The 22,594-nt window shown below is 37.8% G+C and overlaps 1 protein-coding gene across 5 annotated transcripts in view; it reads right to left on the bottom strand.

The window, feature by feature from the left end:
- Positions 1-22,594, bottom strand: part of SHOC2 (SHOC2 leucine rich repeat scaffold protein) — a 61,877-nt gene that overhangs the window by 22,499 nt on the left and 16,784 nt on the right. For all 5 annotated transcript variants that reach the window (XM_005520733.3, XM_088059600.1, XM_088059602.1 and 2 more), the window contains exons 2-3: positions 14,374-15,312; positions 990-1,127 (exon numbers count right to left, since the gene is read on the bottom strand). In XM_005520733.3, the coding sequence (XP_005520790.2) occupies positions 990-1,127; positions 14,374-15,076 (841 nt within the window). In that variant the 5' untranslated portion in view covers positions 15,077-15,312. The remainder of the gene's footprint in view (positions 1-989; positions 1,128-14,373; positions 15,313-22,594) is intronic.

Below are 22,594 nucleotides of genomic sequence, written 5' to 3'. Positions count from 1 at the left end.
GATGGAATGGGATCTCCAGAGTTTAAAAATATCATCAATCCAGGAAGGAAGTTTAGTTCCAGTGGATACATCATCAGTGTAAATTCTGCTCAGGTCAAACTTTTTCAACCAAAAGCCACAGTAACTTCATCCTCAACAATTTACTGCTAGAAGAAAAGCTGGAGTATCATTACGTGGTTCCTCACTTTATTATGCATTAAAGTACATTATTAAATGCTCAATATTAAACTGATAATGTTCATTCTTCTGAGTATGTTCAGGTGACAGAGCTTAAAATCATGATGGCCTTGGTTTTTCTTAGTTTTTTTAATCACTGCAGCCATTTTTTTCTGCCATCTGTTTAAAACTGATTTAATGAGACAGGAAAAGTCATATTTTGTTGCTTTATCCCATAAGAGATTCTGAAACCAATCAGGACTGTGTCTGTCTAAGTCTATTACTCCCAATGTAAGTTGCAAACCCTCTGTATTCTATTGCATAAGAGCATGATAACCTTGTGGACTTGGGAGATTTTTTTGGATGTTCCACCAAAGAACATAACATATACATTACATTGTATTATATACATATACATTAATTTAAAACATTTATGATTTTAGTTCTATTTTTCTTTAGGCAAAACGTAAGTTAAAATTATCTGCCAAAGTACTACACTTCAACTATAAGTGAGCCTTTTATTTCTTGATATGCTCAGTTTCATTACAGAATGAACAAAGTAATAGACATTTGCTTATAACCACAGAACACCTTAAAATTTAGAAGTAATGGATTTGGATTTTTTTCATTGTAACTCTCATTCTTAAATTATTTAAGGTAACATTTAAGGTAACAAGCACACCATGCTTTAAATCTCAAGTGTGAAGCTGTGTTGAGCTGAACACCAGTCATTCCACAGCCACTAACAAATACTCATTCTTAAATTTGTTTCCCTTACTGAACATTTTAAAATAGTGACTTCTTTTTTTGTCTTCTCCAGCCTCTTCACATACCTATGGTTTCTGGCAGGTCCAGGAGCTCATTGTGCTGCAAGTCAAGGTTGGTGATCTGCGTGCAGCTTCCAATCTCTTCTGGAAGATGTTCAAGCTGATTGTGCGCTACATCCAGCGTTATGAGGTTACACAACTCACCTAAAAGCACACAGGAAAACCAAAACATAAAGGACTTTAATGTACAGCTCTCGAGAATGACCTCCACACAGAGATTAATAGAATCAGATGGATTTTGGGATAAGCTGAAAAAAAGCCACTGCTACCATGAAGTTATACATATAAAATAAGGTATTACAGGATCATAATTTCATCAGTCAGATCTAAAACTTGATCAACAATTTTGAAAAGCTCAGATAAAGCTTGAATAGATTCTCCAAAAAACTGTTGTTTATTGATTGACTTTACTCTGACAGTTCAAGCTGTGGAATACAAGTACAAAACATGCATCTTACACTTGTTTCAGGCTGACCAGAAGTTTAAAACATCACCAAGTAAATGAATTGCATTAAATTTTGAGAAATTAAGATCTGTTTTTACAGCATGAATTACTTTCAGACACAAAATCAACAATTAAAAGACAGCAAAATTATTTGGCTGACAACCTAAATAATCCAAAGTCCTGAACACTATTTTTAAACAGTTTTAGTCATCATAAAAAAAGTCAACTTATGATAAGTAAAAACTTTATGCAAGAAGACCTACAGCAAATAAAAGTTTGAATTAAAAGGCATATCTGTTAAGCATTAAAAAAAGTTTGGATTTACTTGGAGTTTAGAGCCACTGTACACAGAACTATTTCACTTCTGACATTTACAAATTAATTTAAAAGCACAGCTAGGCACAACTCTCTGAACAGTAATTTCACCTATTTTTATGTCAAATACACTGTGTTCTGAGAAAAAGATTGTTAGGTTTGAAAAAAAAGAAAAAACCAACTGTGTGCGTGAATACAGGTGTATGTATTCACATTTTTTGCATCTGATGGAGGTGAAATTAATGCATATGATTTGAACAGCTTTTACTCTCTCCAGTACAGATGAGGTCACTGCATTTGTATATTAGAGCATGACTCAGTGAGTAACAAATCTGGAAGAGTAGCAAATTCCTTTTGAGGAGCAAATGTCTATTTTTAAGCTTCAGCATTGTATCTTTGACACAAGGATTTTCTCACAGGCCTGTAGGATTATCCTGGGCAGGTTCTGACGTGCAGAGTGTCTACTCATTAGGTCAGCAGATAATCACAACTGGTGATTTAATACATCATAAAATACTATGAATTCAGACTCTGTGTAGAGTTCTGGCATCATGTAGCCACAATACTCAGTATGTATCACAGAACAATTGTGAAAGGCCAAGAAAAAAGTTAACCTCAAAGCTTCATTATTCTGTTTTTCTTAGATTGTTAATATGTAACTGATATGTTAACAGATCTTATTTCCTGCTAATTAACCCAAAATGGGATGTTCTTCTAGAAAGTAAGAAGATGAAAATGTAAAGCTGGTGCTCAAGCAGCTACTCCATCACTGTGCGTCCCCTCTCTTACATCAGCAATCGAGTGCAGTCCAGGCAACCAGACACAACAGCTAAATGTGCTGTATCCAGCACTGCATAACCCACACATCTCAATGCCACTGCCATGCAGAAGAAAGCAAACATAACAAAAGATTGAGCAAGAGTTAATGGTCTGTGGCAATGCCACCTTTATTATTCATGGAAAAAGTGGGCAAAGTGTAGAATGCAACAGGAAGAAGAAAAGCTTGAGGAAGGCTTAAACATCCCTCCCTTTAAACAAACAAAAAAAAGAGCTTCACAAAACTTTACTAAGTCAAGAACCTTCACCCACTTCAGGGCAGTAGTTTTCACTTCATAATTTCTGTTTTCATTTGTTTTCATTTCAGACCTTAACCAATGATGTCAAATTTGAAATATGGCATAAATTCCATTTCATTGCGCGCCGAGTTCTCATTTACTTGACTCTTCCCACTCTACATCTGCTGAAGTCAAAGAAATACTTGGAGGTTTTACAGCAACATGTGCTGCATTTCATTTTTGCACCTGCTGATGTCTTTGACAACAGCAAGCTAAATGTTTGAAACAAATATCTTACTACCTAATCCTAAGGAGGAAAAATAACGAGAAGTAATGCCTATGTCTCTCTAGAAATTTAAGGACAACCAAACACTTTAATTTGGACGGCCATACTTAATATGGTTATATTGAAGATGCAGGCATTATTTCTAAAAGCAACCCTGGTAAGCATTTAATAAAAATACTGAATGTTAAAACAGATTGAGGATAGCCCAACGAATTTTAGACTTTTGAACAGAAATCAAAAGTTAAAGCCCTACCATGAAGCATAGTGATTTAAGGAAAGGAATTCAAGAGATATAGAAATATTCAGCTTTTAATTCATATTGTAAGGAATATTGTTCTTGGACATAAAGTTACTTATAGCTTGACAGCATTTCATCAAAATGGGTTTATTGCCCCCTCTAAGGGTAGAGGGAGAGGGGAGATGAAATACTGTTGGCACTGAAATTTTTTTCAATACTTTAACTTGAATTACCGACACATAACAGCATACAAGTCAACAAAAATCACTCAAGATACATTTCTCCTGTTGCTCTCCATGACATATGACAAAAAAAAAATAAATCTTACAACCAATATGCTTAACACGGTGAAAAACGTTTGGGTGATGTGATAAAGACTCAGATCACAGAAGTGAAGAGCATGAACCCAGCTGTAGTGGTTTTGGTTTGCCAATTTGAGTTTCCCGTCCAACGCACAAAATAAGTGCTGGTTAAAATCACCAGTGCACCTACTAGAATTACTTACTCATTTCCTGCTGTGAGCTATGAATTAGAAGTTGGGCAGAGGGAGAAGAAGGGTTCTGAGGGTTTTGTTCCGATTCTTCTTATTCTTTTAGTTCTGTTAAAAAAGTTTTCTTCATACCTTTTAAGTTTTGAGCCTATTTTGCCCTCCTCCTAATTCATATCTCACAGCAGGAAATGAGTAAATAAGCCTAGTGGGTGCACTGGTGATTTTTGCTGGTGCTAAACCCACCACACCAATCTATCAACTTAAACACTCCATTTGAGATAGAAATGAAATTCTCAGAATCACTTCATAGCCCTAACAGTACACCTATAAAGAGGTTAACTCAGAAACTCAGGATCAAGTCCAGCTCTTCAGTGAATGGCCCACAGGGAGACTAAACCCACATCCTTGGTGTCATGAGCACCATACTCTGAACAACTGAGCTAAACGCTTTTTTACATCTTCACTTGCAAAGGCATACAGAGGACCAGCTGTGGCCTGAGAACTAAACTGGGTGTCCAAGTTTGTGTGAGACCCAACACGGCACATAAATGGAAAGGCTCTTCAGGGCACCTCGCAGACTGAGGGCTGTTACTGCATGTGGGGCTTGAACACTTATTGTGAGGTAAAAGGGAGAGCAGCTAGGGATGGTAAGAGCTGCTAGGGAATCTTTAGGGAATGGGAAAGGGAGGAATGAATGTAGCTTAGAAGGGCAAGTGTAGGAAAACAGAGGAACAAGGAACTAAAAGGGTCCAGTCCCTTACAACCCAATGCTGGTCATGTCCTGCGGCCAACCAGTACCACAGCTCTTCCCTCTTTTCCTGGGTGAGAGCTCCTGTTCTGAGGTCTGAGTACCAGCAATAGCTCAGTTAATGTGACCAGCACTACTGAACACATCCCAGGCCGTGGGATGAGAGGGCTCTGGGCACGGCGAGCAGCAGCCACACAGCAGGGGCAGCTCCTTGCCCGGCTGAGTGACAGCACCGAGCTACCCGTGAATGGGCACACTGTGCACGCACTGCTCACAACAGCAGCTCTGTCAGGAGTTACACCAGCACAAACACATGGCATGAGCAGCCAACACGACAAATAAACCACAAATAATGATCTGCAAATACAAAGAGGCCAAACTGGAGGCCATCTGCATAATGCTCTTCCCAGGAGCTGATGTTTCAGTGAGTGAAAGTGTCCTTCTTATTGTTTGAACAGTGGCAGCTGTACTGAGGAAACGCTTCTCAAAAAAAAAAAAAGTGAAAATAAGTTTCACCAAGTACAATTGAAATTGCATTTTTGCTATGCTAGGGTAAGAAGCATATGTTAAAATCAAAAACAAAGTTTTCCTAAAGCAAAGATTTGTTCAGGTACAAAAAGAAAAATGTCTAATGAGTAAGGAGCTCATTATCTTATTCACAGTAAAAGAATCAACATTTGCAATTTTTTTGTGTACTACATAAAATTTGCTGAAATGTGTTTTTATCTTGATTTAACAAGAAAAAAGTCAGCTAGAAATGTGCAGCAGATAAAAATCAGCCTTAACCAGAAAGAAGTTTCCTGAAGAAAAACCCTTTTCTTCTCATCATGTGGACAATTCCTGCATCACTGCACTAAATACTGTTCAAACACCCAAAATCACTACAATAAGGCAAGCACTGCTTTAGGGAAATATTAACCACAGGTTAAATGAGCTAACTCTTTTTGCCACAAGTAATGTCCAAAATAGACAAGTTCTAAGCTCGCAGTAGTGAATAAAGAACTCTTACAGACTACTTGCAGACCACTACAATGCCACTGCATTGAAGGGATAAGCACCCTCACAACAATTAAAAGGTAAACTAAGAAGGTGCTAGGGTTTGGAGTTAGTTGTTTTTCGGGAGACAGGTTTTTTGCCTTTTTCTTTTTTTTTTTTACTATATTGCACTGTGATTGCAAAGGACAAAAAGGCAATTAAAGCTCAAAGTCTGCCAAGAAAGCAGACAGGAATTGCATGTACTAGCTGGCTTGACAATAAAAGTTTAAAGTAGGAGCAATGCTCACTTGAAAAACATAAAACAATTTCTCTATAAATAACCTTCACAAAACAGTCAGTTACACCCTAGCATGTAGCTCTTAAAAATTTGTATTTTAAAAGGCTCTAAAAAAATCACACAATCCAAATGCATTTTTCAGAGAAGATAGTTTGTGAACCACCTTCCATTTAAAAAAACTTGTTAAAAATACAAGTATTCACCTCAACAAGCCTTTAAAAAGGTGGAGTGAGCAATCACCTCTCTGTTGTTCTCATACACACAAAGAATAAATGTTATAGTAGGACAATGCTAAATATACCTGCTTTAAAAAAAACAGCACAATGACTAATATTTTCAGCATAATGAGGCAGAATTACAGCCCCATTTCATGACCAACTTTGAAAGCCTGTTATGACAAGAGGGCCAAGTTACATGCCCTGACTTACAAAACTCTGAAAGTTCTTTCTGGCCATTTAAAACACAAAATACTGCTTCATCAAAAAGCACTAAAGTACACACAAATTAACAGTTGGAGAGAGTATATAGGTCAATAGCAAAGAAGCTTCAGTGTCTCCAATCACTAATTCAGCCAGTGGGCACCACTCCTGGATGGCAAACACAATTTGTAATGTAGTCTTTTTCCACTGGATTAACGACATGCCTGCCCATGCTTAAGCAGATTGAACATTATGAAATCCTTCACAACATGATAAATCTTAGGCCAGATGACACAGCAAGAGGATCAAGACTCTTCTGAAAAGTAGAAGGAAGAATGCAAACATTAGTGGGACTTCAGTCTGGTGTGTCAGAACATTGGTTGTAAGCTAATTTGTAAGTAGTAATTATCCAAAATCAGCAATGCTGGGAACAAGTTACAAACAGTTCCCATAACTTTCATAGTTATTCATCTTCCATGTCGTTCTCTGCTGGCAAAGGAAAAAATAAAAAGGAAAAAGAATTTTCAGTCTACAAAAAGTCTTTGGGACAAGTTTCCTGATTTTAGAAAAAAAATTAAAAACAATTTTACAGTTTTAGAATCTCTCTATGAGATCCAAGTACATCACACTGACAGACAGCCTGAGCTCTTTGTTCTGCATTACCAAGTGCCAAAATAAGAGGAAAGCAGTCAGAGTTATTCTGAATTATTACTGCACAACTGTAACTTTCACAGAAGAATTACCGAGGAGAAGGAATGCAATTTAAATATGGTCATAAGTGACTTCGTGACTATCAAAGTTAAAATACTCATATAAGTAAGAAATAAGCACAGAAATAAAATAAAAATAAACAAAAGAAATAAACAATATTATTCACAATTTGCAGAATGCACACCAGGAACTAGTTACGGGAACCACTCAAAAACACAGAAATAAAGCTCAGCTGGAAAGACTCAAAATCTGCTCTAAAACAAGCTTCAACAAGACACAGAGCAGACTTTTATTTCTGTTTGTTGCTTTCAGTTATAAACAATAAATAAAAATTAAAAACATGTTCAAACAAAATCCTAAACATGCGAAACGTAGAAGAAAGTCTCAGTAAGGGCTTGAGACAGAATTTGAGGCGGACAGCAGAACCTCATTTGAGTGCCAAGACAAAGGCAAAGTCTTGCACCTAAGCAGGGAATAACCCTGTAAAGACTTACAACCTTGCACCAGGAGGTGAAAAACAGCTCTGCAGGGAAGGACCAGAGGGTCCTGGTGATGCTGAACCTGGGGTAACATCTGGATCCAGTTAATTCTGAGCACGGAACAAGCTCTCAAATAATAAAGGCTAACCATCTTCCAGGCTACATTAGCAAGGGCAGCCTGAGGGAAGTGATATTTTCCCTCTGTTCAGTACTTATGAAAGTATTCAAACAGTTAAAATAATTTCAGCATTGATTTAAAAAAAAAAAAACAAACCACGAACCCTGGACTTCTAACACGCTGTCAGTATTTACTGGAATTACACTTGGGACATCATCCCAGTAAGCTCTGCAACTAGATCAAAAAGGCAGGACTACTTTATCATTATCCTAAAGCCAGTCTGAAGAAAACGTAATCAGGAGGAATTTGACTAGTTGACAAGACAAATCTGCATCCCCACAAGAGCTTTCACAAGAATCAGAATCCAGATACTAAAGCTGAAGCTGGTCAAAAGGAGTTCTACACTTTTCCTGCAGCTCAAGAAAACCACCAGAACTGGATCAAATAAATGGTCATTATCTCTGACTTCTAGAGAGCAACACAGATGCATCAGTGCCTATATTTATTCCACTCCTGTTCACAACTGCAGGCTTTTATCACATTGAAATACAAATATATAAAAGTATTCTCAATCACTGTCTGCAGACATTACCATGCCAATTAAGCCAAGAAACACTTTTTTTTTTCCCTCAAATTGATGAAACACAGGAAGGTGTACTTAGATACAAATAATGTAAACAAATATTTCTCTATATTGTCAGGTCTGCTAAAAAAAAGGGGTGAAATGAAATTCAGAACATCACTGAAAAACTTTGCGAGTAGCAAGTCATTTAATAAGGAGGCACCACATTCAGCGTGGAGTGAGTAGACCCGAACTAATGTGGCTGCACACATCTGGTCCACCATCTATACTACTGAAAACAAAACAGGTGCAATTGTTATGAAAAAGAGTTTTGAAGCAGTGAAGAAACCACAAATTATCTAAATATTGGGTAGATGGGGGAAGAGAACAGAATAGAGTCTCAAAGACATTCCTAGTCTGGTGTAGGCAGATTCCCCAAATTACATTCTAAAAATATTTCCCTTGCAGAACAGCCCTGACCAGATTCTCCACAGAAAGCGTTACATTCACAGACCAAAAACACAATATCTGGAGTCTCAAGAAACTTGCAGAAATTGTGTAAATGTAATTTCAACCATGTTGACAATATTATTTCTATTTGTGTTGTTTGTTAACATGACAAAAATATTGAAAAATGGTATAAGATGCAACCTTGACTTTGCAAAGAAAATATTATCAACTTGATTGTGCAAAACAATTCCTTCAACACAACAAGGAGGAATGCAATGAAACTCCAAATATAAGAAATGCAAAAGCCTTGCTTAAGTAACAGCATGCAAACTGAAACATTTGCTTGGTGTCATCCCAAGACAATTCCTCTGGTTTTCATCCTTCTCATGCTGACTGCCTGACTCACCAAAGCATTCACATTCTTCCATTCTAATCTTCCACTTTTCAATCCCAGTGGAATGGACAATTTACCAGATAAGGAGATGAAAATGGTGTCCACCTCGCGGAACTCCTCTCCACAATTATCCCTCCAGATTGTCTTTTGGTAAAGTTTTCACAGGGAAACCTTCCCATTTAGGTTTTATTTCATGGATTCCACCAGAGCTTAAACAGCCAGCTGAACAGGTAAGTTCTGCCTTGCACTTGGTGTGTGTGTGTGCATCTATGTATACATATATATACACATGTGTGTGTGTACACATATATATTCAACATCTGCATAACAATGACCTTTACGGTCAGGAACAACAGTCAAAACAAACTTATAGACCTTGCTAAAGATGAAAGGCATTTATAGGAGTTTAAAGGAAAAAAAATGGCCAAGCCTTTGGAAGAAGAGTGTGCTGAGAACTACTAAAGAAACAAGCTGCACCAGACTCAGGAAATCCCCAATACAAAAACAGCTGGATGTGGGCAAGGAGTCAGACTAAGCCTCATATATAAACTTATTCTGTTTCTGTGCACACATTTGCTTAGGGCTAGAGTCAGAACCAGGATACAGGGCAAGACGCACTCTGAAACAATTTATCACCACTGTTAGGTAGGATACAATTTGTAAGAAAGAACAACATAGAGTGGCTTTGCCATCAAAATACTCCCATCACTGGATTCTGACCACTATACACAAAAACATTACAAAAAAATTGTTTCAGGAAGGTGCAGCTGAGCTAATGCTACCAGGTTTCCAATAAGCTACACCAGGTTCTGTGATACAAGACATGGAGAGCAGCAGGAAAAGGAGAAAAATATTCTGAAAACAGAATTTGATGCATTTACAACAGCTCCCTGCAGACAGCAATCCACCCTTGCTCAGAGCACCTGCAGTGCACTTGACGTGCTTGTGTACAACAAGAGCAATCCTACCTGAGAGGCTTCGCAGTGAACTGTGATGAGCCCAGCTGGCCCCACGGCTCAGGGGTGCCAGGCACAGCCCTGCTCTCCCTCTTCCAGTTCATGCTCTCCCACTCCTCAGTTCCAGGCTGATCTGAAACTACACTGATTTCAACTACCTCAAGTAATAGAAAACAAAAGTAGCATCTGGGAAGCTGCCAGGAGTGGAGTGGATACTGCCACTTTCAGTATCATGAAGCTGTGATGTATCAGCACATGCATTTCATGAAAATTCCCACTACTTCACCTGAAGAGCTTTTGGTTAAACATGGAAAAAAAACCAAGCCAAAATGAAGTATTTAAGTATTTTTTACATCTTGTTCAAACAAACATGTTTATAGTTGAAAATACAACAATGCATACCAAGACCTCAGCATACTACGCAGTCAACTGAAATAATCTTAAATCATATTAAAAATGTAGAAGCAATATAGATGTTGCTAGAAAAATGTTAAGAGAAGTCTGATAAATACAAGCAGAAATTATTTAGTATGTACCTATCTATAATAAAGTTTACCTATAACAGAGTAACTGGATGCAATAGAATGAGAGGTGCTTAATTCTGGGGAGGAAAAAAAGACCAGAAACACACACATCTGTTTACTAACTATAGATAATAACACTTCCTCTTTCTCACTAAAATGCTTGTTTTAAATGCAAAACAACTTTTCTTCAAGTGTAGTCATCTAATTGAAGTTTGTGTTATTTAACTATTAAAGACACGTTAAAGTCCAAAACAGAATGAAACTTTAGCTTATTTCCCAGCAGCCCAGAGCTGGCAGGTTCACCTTTTCCAGATTTTCCTCAAAACAACAAACACCTTAAACACGTCAGTTGTAAAGCATTTTTCAGGACCACCTGAGAACAAATGTGGGCAACAGAGGGAAAGCACTGCATTTAAGAAAAATGGAACATCACTGACACAAAAATAACTACACAAAGACATACTGAGTGTTGGAAGAAAGGTCTCAATTATCAGAGCACTTGAAAGTCCCTACATTCAATTTATTTCTATCAGAGTAGAATGAAAATAAAGTTTGTTTTATAAGGCTGGACACTAAAGATTCCTAGAAAAGCAATAGGATGACTGCTTACAAATCAGGTAACCCTTTATTTTAAAGCAATGAGGTCCTGAACTTGGAAAGCCATTTATTCTTATGCAAAACTAAAAAATTTTGTTTAGTAACAGTGAAAGCCATCACAAGTCTGTAGCACCAGGGTAAGACTTAATGTCATCCATCTTTGAGGGAACAATAGCAACATTTTTCAAACTGAAGTCTGGATCTTCAATTTTCTTTTTGTCCAGACCAACCTTTTGTAGCACATCTACTTTCAAAAGACAAAGTAAAGAAAACCCAGGATTTTTTGCACAGTGTGCACCAGATCAGCAACATGAGCACAGTGTAGTTAACTGCTGCAAGACTCTTCCTTGCTGGACAAGTCAGCAGATTACATAAGCTTTGAATTTTTTAAAAATATGAACAAGCACACTAGCATGCCATTGTGAGCCTTAGGCCTTAGAACAATGGGGCATTTTTAAAAAGAATTTGAAATGCTCCACATGATATTGCTATGTAGAAGATAATGGCTTCATTTTACTTCCCGCTGTGTAGCAACAAAAATTTGTGTTATTTACAAGCTGATAATACGAGTGTTTGCTAGTTTATAGTATTTAGATACTGTATTAAAAAACATACAAGGGATTAAAAGCATTGAGACTTAAAAGGGGAGGGGTTTTTTTGAAGCGCACATGTGAAATGTAGAGAAATAGTAACTGTTTAAAGAAACAGAAATTCCATTGGAAAGTCAGAAATACAGTTCTCACTAGTTTCATTTTTCAGCTGTGTTTTTGACACAAGTATTTCATCAAAAAAAGTAACATGAAAGTGAGTGAGTAGAAATCAATTGCAGAAGTTAAACTATCTTATCTGGTTTTACTCTGATGAAAAAGATTTTCAACTGCTTGTACTATGCATCTTGGTAGTTTAAATTATTTGTATTAAACACCAATTAATTTTATTTTTCACCTGATTCAATTTCAGGCAACCTACTGTGAGAAATTTACTTTGAATAAAAAAAGGATGCTGTTGAACATGGTGATTTCCCTCTGAAATTCTTCGTAAGGGTGACAGTTGTCTTGCATTTGTGCTTCTAAAAGGCCTTCCACAATGAGGTGCTGACCCGTACCAAGGAACACAAGCATTATCACAATTCAAATAAAGGCAGGACTAACTGCTGGATACAAAGACAGAAGTAAAGTAGTTAATGTTCTCAAGCTAGGGTTTTATAGAGAACTGAGAACAGTGCCTGTACACATATCAAGACAATAAAAAAATACAAAAGAAAGAAACAAGTCACATGTTTATAACCCAAGTACCTACTAATTTTCCCATGAAGCAGTTATACATGATGTCTTTCAAGATTACTGTGAACAAACACATACAGACATTACAGAATTCAATGTAAACCATATTCAACAAACAAAAGAAATAGAGGCTTCAGCAACAGCAGTGTCAGTAGCATCACACACACCTTAGAAGTTTCTAAAGCACAACACCAAACACCAGGATCCAACACCTCACAGAAGGTACTTCTTCACACACTACTAATATTACTTTAAATTTATGCAGCACCATCCCCAGTTGAACCTCAGAAGATGGCTCTTTGCTAGATTAAGTAATAACTGAGCCACAAACAGAATCAGGTCCAATACTGACAACTGCATAACAGCTCAATCAGCTAAATTTGCCACAATTTCTTCAATGAATGTAGAAACACGCAGTATGCTGGGTTTTCTGTAAACACCAGCCCCATGGTTTCCAGTATGAGCTGTTGATCAGTAAAAAATTCAGTGAGGCTGTTGAACTTAAACTGAAGTGTCAAAATAGGTGAAAATTTTAATTCCTTCATTCTCCCAGGGAAAATTCAAAGGATTGCAGAGATGCTCATGACAACCCAAAAATCATGTGGCTCAGAAAACATACTATATCAACCATTTTATTTCTGCCTAGCAAAAAGTGTTCCTGTGGCTCCAGCAGAATCCATCCCCAGTAGCTGCCACAGGGAGCCAAAGGCTCAGACCAACATCTGGCATGACCACTGCATTTCTTCACTCCTGTTATCATGGTCAAAGCTCTCTGTACTGGGCATTGCTGGTAACTGGATTAGCAGTTTCAGGCACATCCAGGAGTTCCCGCCATCAAGAACAGGTTATCTTATGTATCTTTTATATCAACATGCAAGAAGATAAAGATGAAACACTGCTGGCTTGAGAAAGATCTACCAGGTATATAAACAAGAGCATTTCCCAAGCTTTGCAAAATTACTGACCACAGGGTCACAACACACACACTGGCTTGGACAACAGGAAGAAGTCCCACAGCAGCTTTTGGAAACGGAGCATGGGAATTATTACTCACAGTGTTACAAGGGCTTTCACAAGGGTTGTTTTTTTCACACTTGAAGAAAGTCAAAGCAGTTTCTTAATTGTGTGAAGTTCATGTTCCCCCACCTCCTAAAAGGGCTAAACTATACTTGCATTTTAAAAACTGGTGATATATAGAAAAAAACCTACTGGTTAACAGAATCACACTTTTATAGGGCACATACATTGTTTAAACATTACTTGAGAACAGTGTTATAAAGACATATTTTCCATGAAGCAGAAGGTATTAGCAACAACATAGAAGTTCTTGATATACAGCTAGTCCAGCACATTTTGTGTAATAAACCATTTAAATTAATAATGCACTTTCATATTAATTTACCATCTCTTGAACTTTTGTAACAATGTTTAGAAAAACAAATACTATTCATTACAAAGTCATAAGAATTATCAGCCATGTGTACAACATTTGGTCACTTCAGAGTCCATGTATTAATTCATTCATGACTTATATAAGGCAGACACCTGCACAAATCATCAACCTAGATTATTAACTGTTACAACACCCAACAGTTTGCTTATGGTAATAGCATGTAGCTACCTATTCTACCTTGTATAACTGTGGTCACACCCCTCTGTAACATGCCCATAATGTGTTTATAACTTGAAACAGTTCATAAATGATTTATAAAAAATCTTAAAATAAAAAATGCCTATGTATCTTTTTTTTTTTTTAAACCATCTGGGCTCTCAAGACACAATATGTGAAAGTACAAAGCAAAGATGAAAACAACATACATCTGATTTTAAGATGACAGATGAAGAAAAAGGGCTTTTGTTGTTTAAAAAAATATATACAAGGTATTGACTATTCTCAAGCTAACAGTGGAACAGTATGATCGAGAGCATAATTTTATGTAGTTTTAAATGAAGTGCAGTTGGAAAACTGACAGTTTATATATAATTAGCTGAACTGCAAAGTGAACGTAAAAACAGCATCACACTTTCAGTCAGTATAATCACTTACCAATTTCAGCAGGTAGTTGCTTGATTTTGTTCTCTCGTATGCTAAGCATGGTGAGTTTTGACAAGTTTTTGATATCCTTTTCCACAGTAGTTATACGATTAAAGCGTAGGTACAGAGTGGCGAGGGAGCTTAGCCTGTACACCACCGAGGGGATTTCTCTCAGTTTGTTATGCCGCAGGTCAAGCATGCGCAGTTTCTTCAAGTTATCAAGAGAGTCAGGCAAACTGGTGAGTGAGTTTTCACTCAGAGCCAGCGTCACCAGGTTCACAAGACAGCCCACCTCTGCCGGTAGGCACTGCAGTTTGTTACTGTACAAATAAAGTTCTGTTAACTGCGTTAGCTCTTTGATAGCTGATGGAAGCAAGTGTATAGACCTCTTGGACAAGTCCAAGCGCATAGAATTCTCTTCCCGGCATTTATTTAGCTCTTTGATCACTTCAGCGTTGCTGGATTTTTTGCGAGTACCTGTGGCAGGATTAGGTCTTTTTATTGTATTGTCCACTGAAAAAGCTACCCCAGGCTGCGTGCTACTGGAGTCCTTCTTTCCATCTTTGGCATCTTTCCCTTTGGTCTTAGGCTCCTTTTCTTTGCTCTCTTTCCCAAATCCTCCTGAGGCCTTAGCCTCCTTCTCCCTTTCTTTTGATGACTGGACTTTTGGATCCTTCTCTTTGCAGTCCTTTTCTTTTCCTAGGTTACTACTCATGGTGACTCAACGTTCAGCAAGCACCACATGAAATCTATTTCTGAAGTCCACAAGAACAATTCAATGCTGAGGCAACAAGGATCCTTAAAACACGCAAGCGTTGAACCCAGGGTGGAGCTTCAGAGGTGTGACACCCATTTGCTACATATTGATTCTGAAGGCACTCTTTCCTAATCCTACTATCAGGAGACCCAGCTGTAGAGAGAGATCAGGTCAAACGCTCCGTATTAGTATTTCTGGAACACAGAAAAGAGAAGCCAAAGTTAGTGTAAATATAAAACTTCCAGTTATATATTGAGTGTTTCTACATCAAGCCTGTGCTCACTAACTCAGGTTAATGATTTGTCCTTCTGTTCAAATGCCAATGAAAAACCCAAGGCTAAACCAAAAATACTACACACATTGCTTCCAAGACCCACTGTGGTACAAGAGCTGTACTAATTAGTAGGCATGAGGGAAGAAAAATCACAGTTCTTAAACGTAATACTGCCTTCAGTACTACGCTTGAGTCATCATCTTACATCTTACCTAGCTCTTACAATAACCCCCTGGTCATCAACATGAATATTCCCTCTTCCCTCAATGCCCAATCAGCCAATAAATATCTGCTATAATTTTAAATGCCTGCCTCTACAAACAAACCCGTACAGGCTTATTCTTTCAGCAAAGAATCTCAGTTCAACCTACAGCAAAATCTAATATGCAACACTAACACAAACACTGTGCCTTGAGATCTCTCTTCTGACCAACTCAAACCACAGGTCTCTGCTCTTAATGTGGAGCAGAACGTTCTTACCAGCTTCACGTGCTTTGAAGAACTAAGCACAAAGATTTTTTAAATATACCTATCAAAAAGTCAGCCAAAAGCCCAGAAGAAATAATATATTATGCTTCAAGTTAAGCAAAATTATGAAGGAACTTCTCTTGGGAGTAGGACATAATATATCTTTATCATATCTTGAATTTTCCCCCTCAATGACTACAATGCATCCTAATAAGTGAACAGATGTCTGAAACCTACAGTGATCCATTTACGTTTTTACAAAATTATCGTGTATCATGGAAAGTCACTCTTCTTCATGTTTCAATTCAAAACACATGACATGCCCAAGAACTTCATGGTTCTGAGTAACATGGAGAGATTTTTGAATGTATCTTTGTGAAAGAAAAATAAACAATCAATGGCAACAATAATTTCACGTCTCCATATTAGTCCACCTTTTAGCTTTGATATGCAACTACTGAAGAAAGGTCCCTTGTTTCCCAGCCACCTTGTTTAAATACTCTTTAAACCTCCACAGGAGCTGTGTCACTGCCCTGGCATTCCAACTTCTGCACAAGTTAATAAAGCCTGTAATCAATATCAATTAAATAATATTTTGCATACTTAAGCCATCAGCAAGTACTATAAATACAAACATTTTTTAGCAAAGCTCGAGTAAACATTTTTAACCGTGGTCATGCTGTGTATACTTACCTTCAAATACAAAAATGTACATGAAGAACACAAAGCTGCACACTATGATCTCTCTCTCTTTATGTATATTCATTTATAGTTTTTTTTAAAAGTAAAGAAAATCTATTTAAAGATGACCAGAAGGACAAGGCACTTTACCCTAGCTGCAAATCCAGACGTTTAGTGACAACACTTGAAAGAGAACCTGCCTCAGGAGGTGCTTTCCAGTCCTTCACCCTGATTCATTACTGCTGCAGCATCACCAAGTGTGCTACAAACACTGTAATATTAAAAAAAATAAAATAAAATAAAAAATCCTCCTCCCCAAAAGAAGCCCAAAATTGCCTCCAGCAATTTTTGACAACTCTGTTGTAGTGGACCATGGCTGAATGCTAGCAGCAGCAAGCAAAAACAGTTTTTAACTTGGAAATTTTTTGCACTGCTGAGTTTTTTAAAGCATCATAAGCCAGTCCTTTACTGTATCCTTAAGATTGCCACACAGCTTTTACACCATCCATTAATTTGACCTCTCCTCAAGATTACTAACCTCACCAGATTATATTTAAAACTTCTCCTCAGCAATGTATAATCTACACGCTTGTAAAACGCCAGTAATAGGAAATGCAATGACTCCCAATGCGAAAACAGAGCTGACTAAAGGGTGGGATCCTGAAAGGCTTGACAACATGTTTTCATTATGAAACAGTAACACAAAGAATCAAGAACACAGTTTCTGAATTCAGATAATACACAGAAAAGAGAGTGTAGCAGTGCCAGAACAGCTACTGCTCCTCATGAGTCTCCGAAGCGCGAAATACTCAAAGGGCCGCTGCTCTCTTGAGCTTTCAATTTAATCAAATTTAGGACCCACCAAGAGATTTGTTTCATTTTTTATGTGCACAGCAGCTGGAGGAGGTCTAGAAAAGAGCTTCAGAAATTAAAGTCTGCTGGAGATTAGTGCTGCAGAGAGCAGCTCAGCAGAGCAAGTGCTCCAAATAATCTGCAAGCATTTCACTGTCTTTGTTAGCAAAAACCTTAATTGTACCTAGAAAGAAATGCTCAACTTCTCATAAGCTGTTCTACACAGTCGCTATTGCAGATCATTCAAGCTGATGGGGTTACTCACAAACACATATGTAAACTTCTGGTGAACATGGGTATAATTACATATACTATAAAGGAAGTTAAATGTGTTTCAAAAGGTTATGCATATTTTTCAAGCCCTTCTGGTTAAAGGACAAGAGTCACCATCAATTCTAAACGACAGTCAAACAAGCATTCATTGTATCTCAAAAGGAGAGCTTCTTTTAGAGATATTTTTAGCAAAAGGAAACTCAGTGAAATTAGCTAGTTCTGCCAACTACTTCCATTTTCCAATGCTGTTCAAACTGACTTCCTGTCAATATTAATTGACATAAAAACATTTAACTATTATGTCCTGGAGAACTTGGAAAATTTAATTAGACTCTTGCTTGGCACAGTATGTGAGGGAAAAAAAACTAAGAGAAGTTAAGAAAAATAATCTCTTCCCTGTTCTGATTTTTTTTTTTTTAGTAAAATATTTGTAAATAGCTATAAATAACCAACTTCAGAGTTTTGATTCACTCCTCCTGATGTCTGGTGAACATAAACCAGATGCATTTCGTTTTTTCTGTCATCTGTAACTGATGAAACTTCAGAAACAGAAGCAACTTCAGCCTAAACTGTATCACCTTCCTTACTGTCTGCAAAAGAGGAACACATTTACCTTGTATATTTCAATGATTTTTTTTTTCTAAATATGTACAAGTAATTGAAAAGAGATTCCAGTTTTTCTGAGCAATACAACCTAAAACATTTACACAATAAGTGCTTTATTAAAAGAATGGCAATGCAGGAACATTCTGCAGTTCTAGGAATAACAATACACTAATCACTGCAATTTGGCAATATAAATACCGATGTTTCCTGGTCACTATCTAACACAATATGAAGCTTGAGATAAAGGATTTCAGCCAACTGCTATTCAAGTAAGGTTGTAAAAGCCTTAACTGTCTCCTACCCGCTACTGCAAAGCAGTGGGACCCCCAAGAACAGGCTGTTCCCTGCATGAATTACTCTCAGCAGCCCCTCACTTCCCAGAGGATGCGTTCCAGAGTCTTGTGACTTGCAATTATATGAAAGTTTCCTGCGAGTTCACAGAGATGGCTTGAAGAAGAAATCGTTAAATGGAATAAAAGAGTCTCCCACAGCTGAAACATTTCCCTCTCCAGCGATGAGGCTAACCAACAGCGGTCTTCTCTGCCAAAGGAAAATCATCGTGGCACGTCATCTTACAAATTGGTCACTTTACAGCTCCACCTAAACCCTTACTGGCTCCCCTTCTGTGTTTCAGTAGCCAAAACAGGCACTTCAATCCATAAACATTTCTGGTATTCTAAGCATATAATATCCAAGGCATCATTTTCACTGAAGTGTAACACAATACACTCAACTGTAACAGAATTTTACTTCTTTAATGTAGCAAGAGACATACAGGCCTGCATTTGAAAAGAAATATTTTACTATGTGTAGAACTCCTTATCACAATAGGAATTATTTTTCTCTTCATTCTGTGTTTGTACTAAATTTAATCCACACCACGGCTAGGGGTTTTCAACCTAAATAACAGCAGAGGATCATTCCGAATATTAAACAAGCTGACAAAATAAGGAATCAGCTCATATTTGACACTCTGGAGTAAGCAGACAATTATTCTACTACATAATAATAAATAAAATGTTCTGAGATTGCAATTCTGATCTAGGTATTTCTGATTAGTCAGCCGTAAGTGATTCTTAACAACAAGGCAGAGTTCAAATGCTATCTGGTAATTGCAGCAACACCTCTGCACAAACAAACACACACACACACAAAAAAAAATCTACCTTGTTAAAAGTATTTACCTTTTAATTAGAGCAGCATGGGATACATCAAAAACATTTTGTACTCCAGTACACCACAAAGATGAACACATCAATAAGCAATGGATGAAATTTAAAGCTTAGCCCAAGTGGCTACAATGAATTTCCATTCTCCATACCACATATGAAAAAAAAAAAGAAAAAAAAAAATAAAGCCAACCCAGTAAAACCCCAACCACCAGTCACTTCTTTCATTTGGAAAACCAAATAGTTTAAGCCAACGAGTCACTTGCAAACAAAGCACATTCTCTCCTACAATTTGCTAGCTTCAAACATCTGACCTACAGAGCTTTCATCTGCATAAGTGCATTTCAGTTCTGCCACTGCAGCCACCACGGACCAGCTGGGAGCAAACTGCTGAATCAGTCACCAGCAGTTGCACAGCTCCTCTAAACACAAAACCTCATTCAGAGGTATGGAGATAGCAAGGGAACAACCAGCTATCACTCCACCCGAGATCAAAAACCACCTCATCCACCTCAACAAAAGCAGTGCTCCTGAAATATGCCAGCTAGACAGCTTCTCTTCTTTGGGAAGAAACCTGTTATTCCAGAGAACAGGGTGCACAATGGCAGTAGGGCAATACTGTCACGGTTTGTTGTGCCAGCTATCCTGGTAGGCTTGCTCAATAGAGAAGATTGACCATTAAATCTGTCTCAGTCCTGTAAGTGGATGGCCAGCAGATGGTAGTTCACAAACTACTCATTTAGCCTGATTTCAACACCCCAGGATGTGGCACAGCTTTCACCCTAATCCCCTCTCACACTGAGGGAGCGGCTTGTTCACTGTGGGCACAGCCTGGGCCTGTGGAGCTGGGAAAGGAGGAGGCCTGGGCCCTAACAGCCCTTTAGAACATCTTCATCTGCCACAGGACTGCAGCCAAGACCATCCTGACTGTTTGCTGCTTCCACGGCTGCCAACCAGCCAAGCATAACCCAGCCTCACATTCGAGCAAAACCTGGGGGTCAAGGGAATAACTGAGCAAACGTCAGTCCAAGGCAGCAACAACTCCATTTAGATCATCTCTAAAGGCTTCCTTATGCTTCACTTGTGGTGTCTTAAATCTGCAAGCACATCTGTAACTATAGACAGCTAATTACAAACCTATGTGCAATTACACCTGGAGTTACTATAAGTAAGCAAATGAGTTTCTAAAGGTTTTGAAGGTTGATCATTGTGCACTTGCAGAACCAGGTAGATCTCCCAGGATATCGCATCCCAGCTTCTGACACAACTGTACCCTTCCAGGGCAAACAGGCAGGCACATGGACACCACTGCTGGGTTAGAAGCTTTGGAATCCATCTTCTCACTCCCTGGTCACCAGCTTTGCTGCTCTCTGGCAGTACTTCCCTGCACCAAGTGCCAGATCATGTACCAAAGTCCAAAGCAGTCAGGATAAAAAGGCTCCACACAAGGCAGACAGAAAGTCACCTATGCAGACAGAAAGTCACCTACGCCTTAAGTTCCTAGGAGGCAGAAATAATCTCTTATGCCCTGCCTCTGAACTCACCTAGCAAGGACAAAAATATGCATACTGTGATTCATTCTGTGCACTCCAATATTATTTTTATGAAGTACTCTCTCTTCTTCTCCTTTGCAGGAACAAAACCCACTAGTTTTTTGACCGAGTTATAAAATATCATTACATGTTTTTTTAGAAATAGATTGCAAGAGCAAAGAATTCTGCTAACTCCATGCAGCAGCTTATTTTAATATGTAATAAGGTACTTTCTGCATGTGTGGCCCCCCAGCATGTACCTTTTGAGCAGCATGTCCCCATTTCCATGGCAACTCACTGTATCAGCAGGCAGTGTAATCCTGCATAATACATGAAATTTGAAAATCCTAACTTTCTAGATGAAACTAATTTCCAGGATTTAGTGCAGGCTCTAATATCTCTTAAAAGAGTCATTCTAAATAGATATACTAGTCTAGAAAAACTAGTTCCTGTTTTTGTGGCAATACAACTTCACTGTCTACAGTGGCATACAACCTTCTGCAAGAGCAAGTGCTCCCAACCTACCCAATACCCTTCTTTGAACAATGATCACCCACTTGTTACAAAAACTTAATTTCCAGTATAAAACAACTTTTCACTATTACCACTACACAGCATCCAGACACAACCATTCTTATCCCTTAACAGCTCCCATAAACAAAGGAAGCAACCTGCTACACAGTGTTCTGTTACAAATTTGACAGAAAATGGCACAGGTCCCACCAAAGGGGATGTACAAACTACAAACCAGCATCAGTTATTTTTCATTCATTCATTATTTCCTCTAAGCAATAAAAACAATTTATCAAAACAAAACCTACTAAAAAGGAGACTAAACATGAATGACGAGCAAGTGAGAAAGTAAACACACAAAGCAACAACAGAGTAACATATTATTCACTAATTATCTATATTATCAACAAATTAAGTTACACTGATGCTACAGAAACTGGGACAAAACCCCATCACAGCTAAACAAAAAACTGCTCAATTACTATATATGGTAGCATCCCCCCCTGGCCCCTACCAGCAACACAGAATTATCTACCAAAAATCTTGTTTATTGTAGCAGTTCTCCATTTATTTATCTCTGAATTTGACACAGTAGGTTTGCTCACCTTCTTCAACATGCTTTTCTGTAATAATTATGACTATTTCACAATGTTCAGTGCTGGATGATTCTCAGTCCCTCAAATTTTCTGACCATAATTAGTGACTACAAGTCACTGCATTCTTTTGCAGACAAACACTATGCTAAAATAAAACACTAAAAACAACCATTTAAAAAACAACTTAAAATGTGTTTTTAACACAATTCTGTACATGAAAAGGAGCGATGACTCTTTACCTTCTATATTCTAGCAGACAAAGCCACAATAACCACATTATTGCAGCTCAGCAGTGAACAGTATCTAGCCTCTCTTCAAATTTTTAATTGTTTTTAGCTAAAATTATTTGCAGTTCTTGATCTTCAGTTAAGACAACAAAAGCCTGCAGATATTTGTTTTATTGAACACCTAGTTTAAATATAACTAATGCATTTAAAAGGAAATCTGCAGTAACATTTACTTTTCAACTAATGTTGTGAGTTTGGAAGATAGAGAAGTGTCTGTCAAAGTCC

Source organism: Pseudopodoces humilis, chromosome 9, assembly GCF_049639895.1.
Source record: "Pseudopodoces humilis isolate 2021_Gansu_Grassland_sample_001 chromosome 9, ASM4963989v1, whole genome shotgun sequence".
NCBI classification, from domain to species: Eukaryota; Metazoa; Chordata; class Aves; order Passeriformes; family Paridae; genus Pseudopodoces; species Pseudopodoces humilis.
The sequence above is the reverse complement of the archived record's forward strand: the minus strand, read 5'-3'. Positions and strand labels throughout refer to the sequence as shown.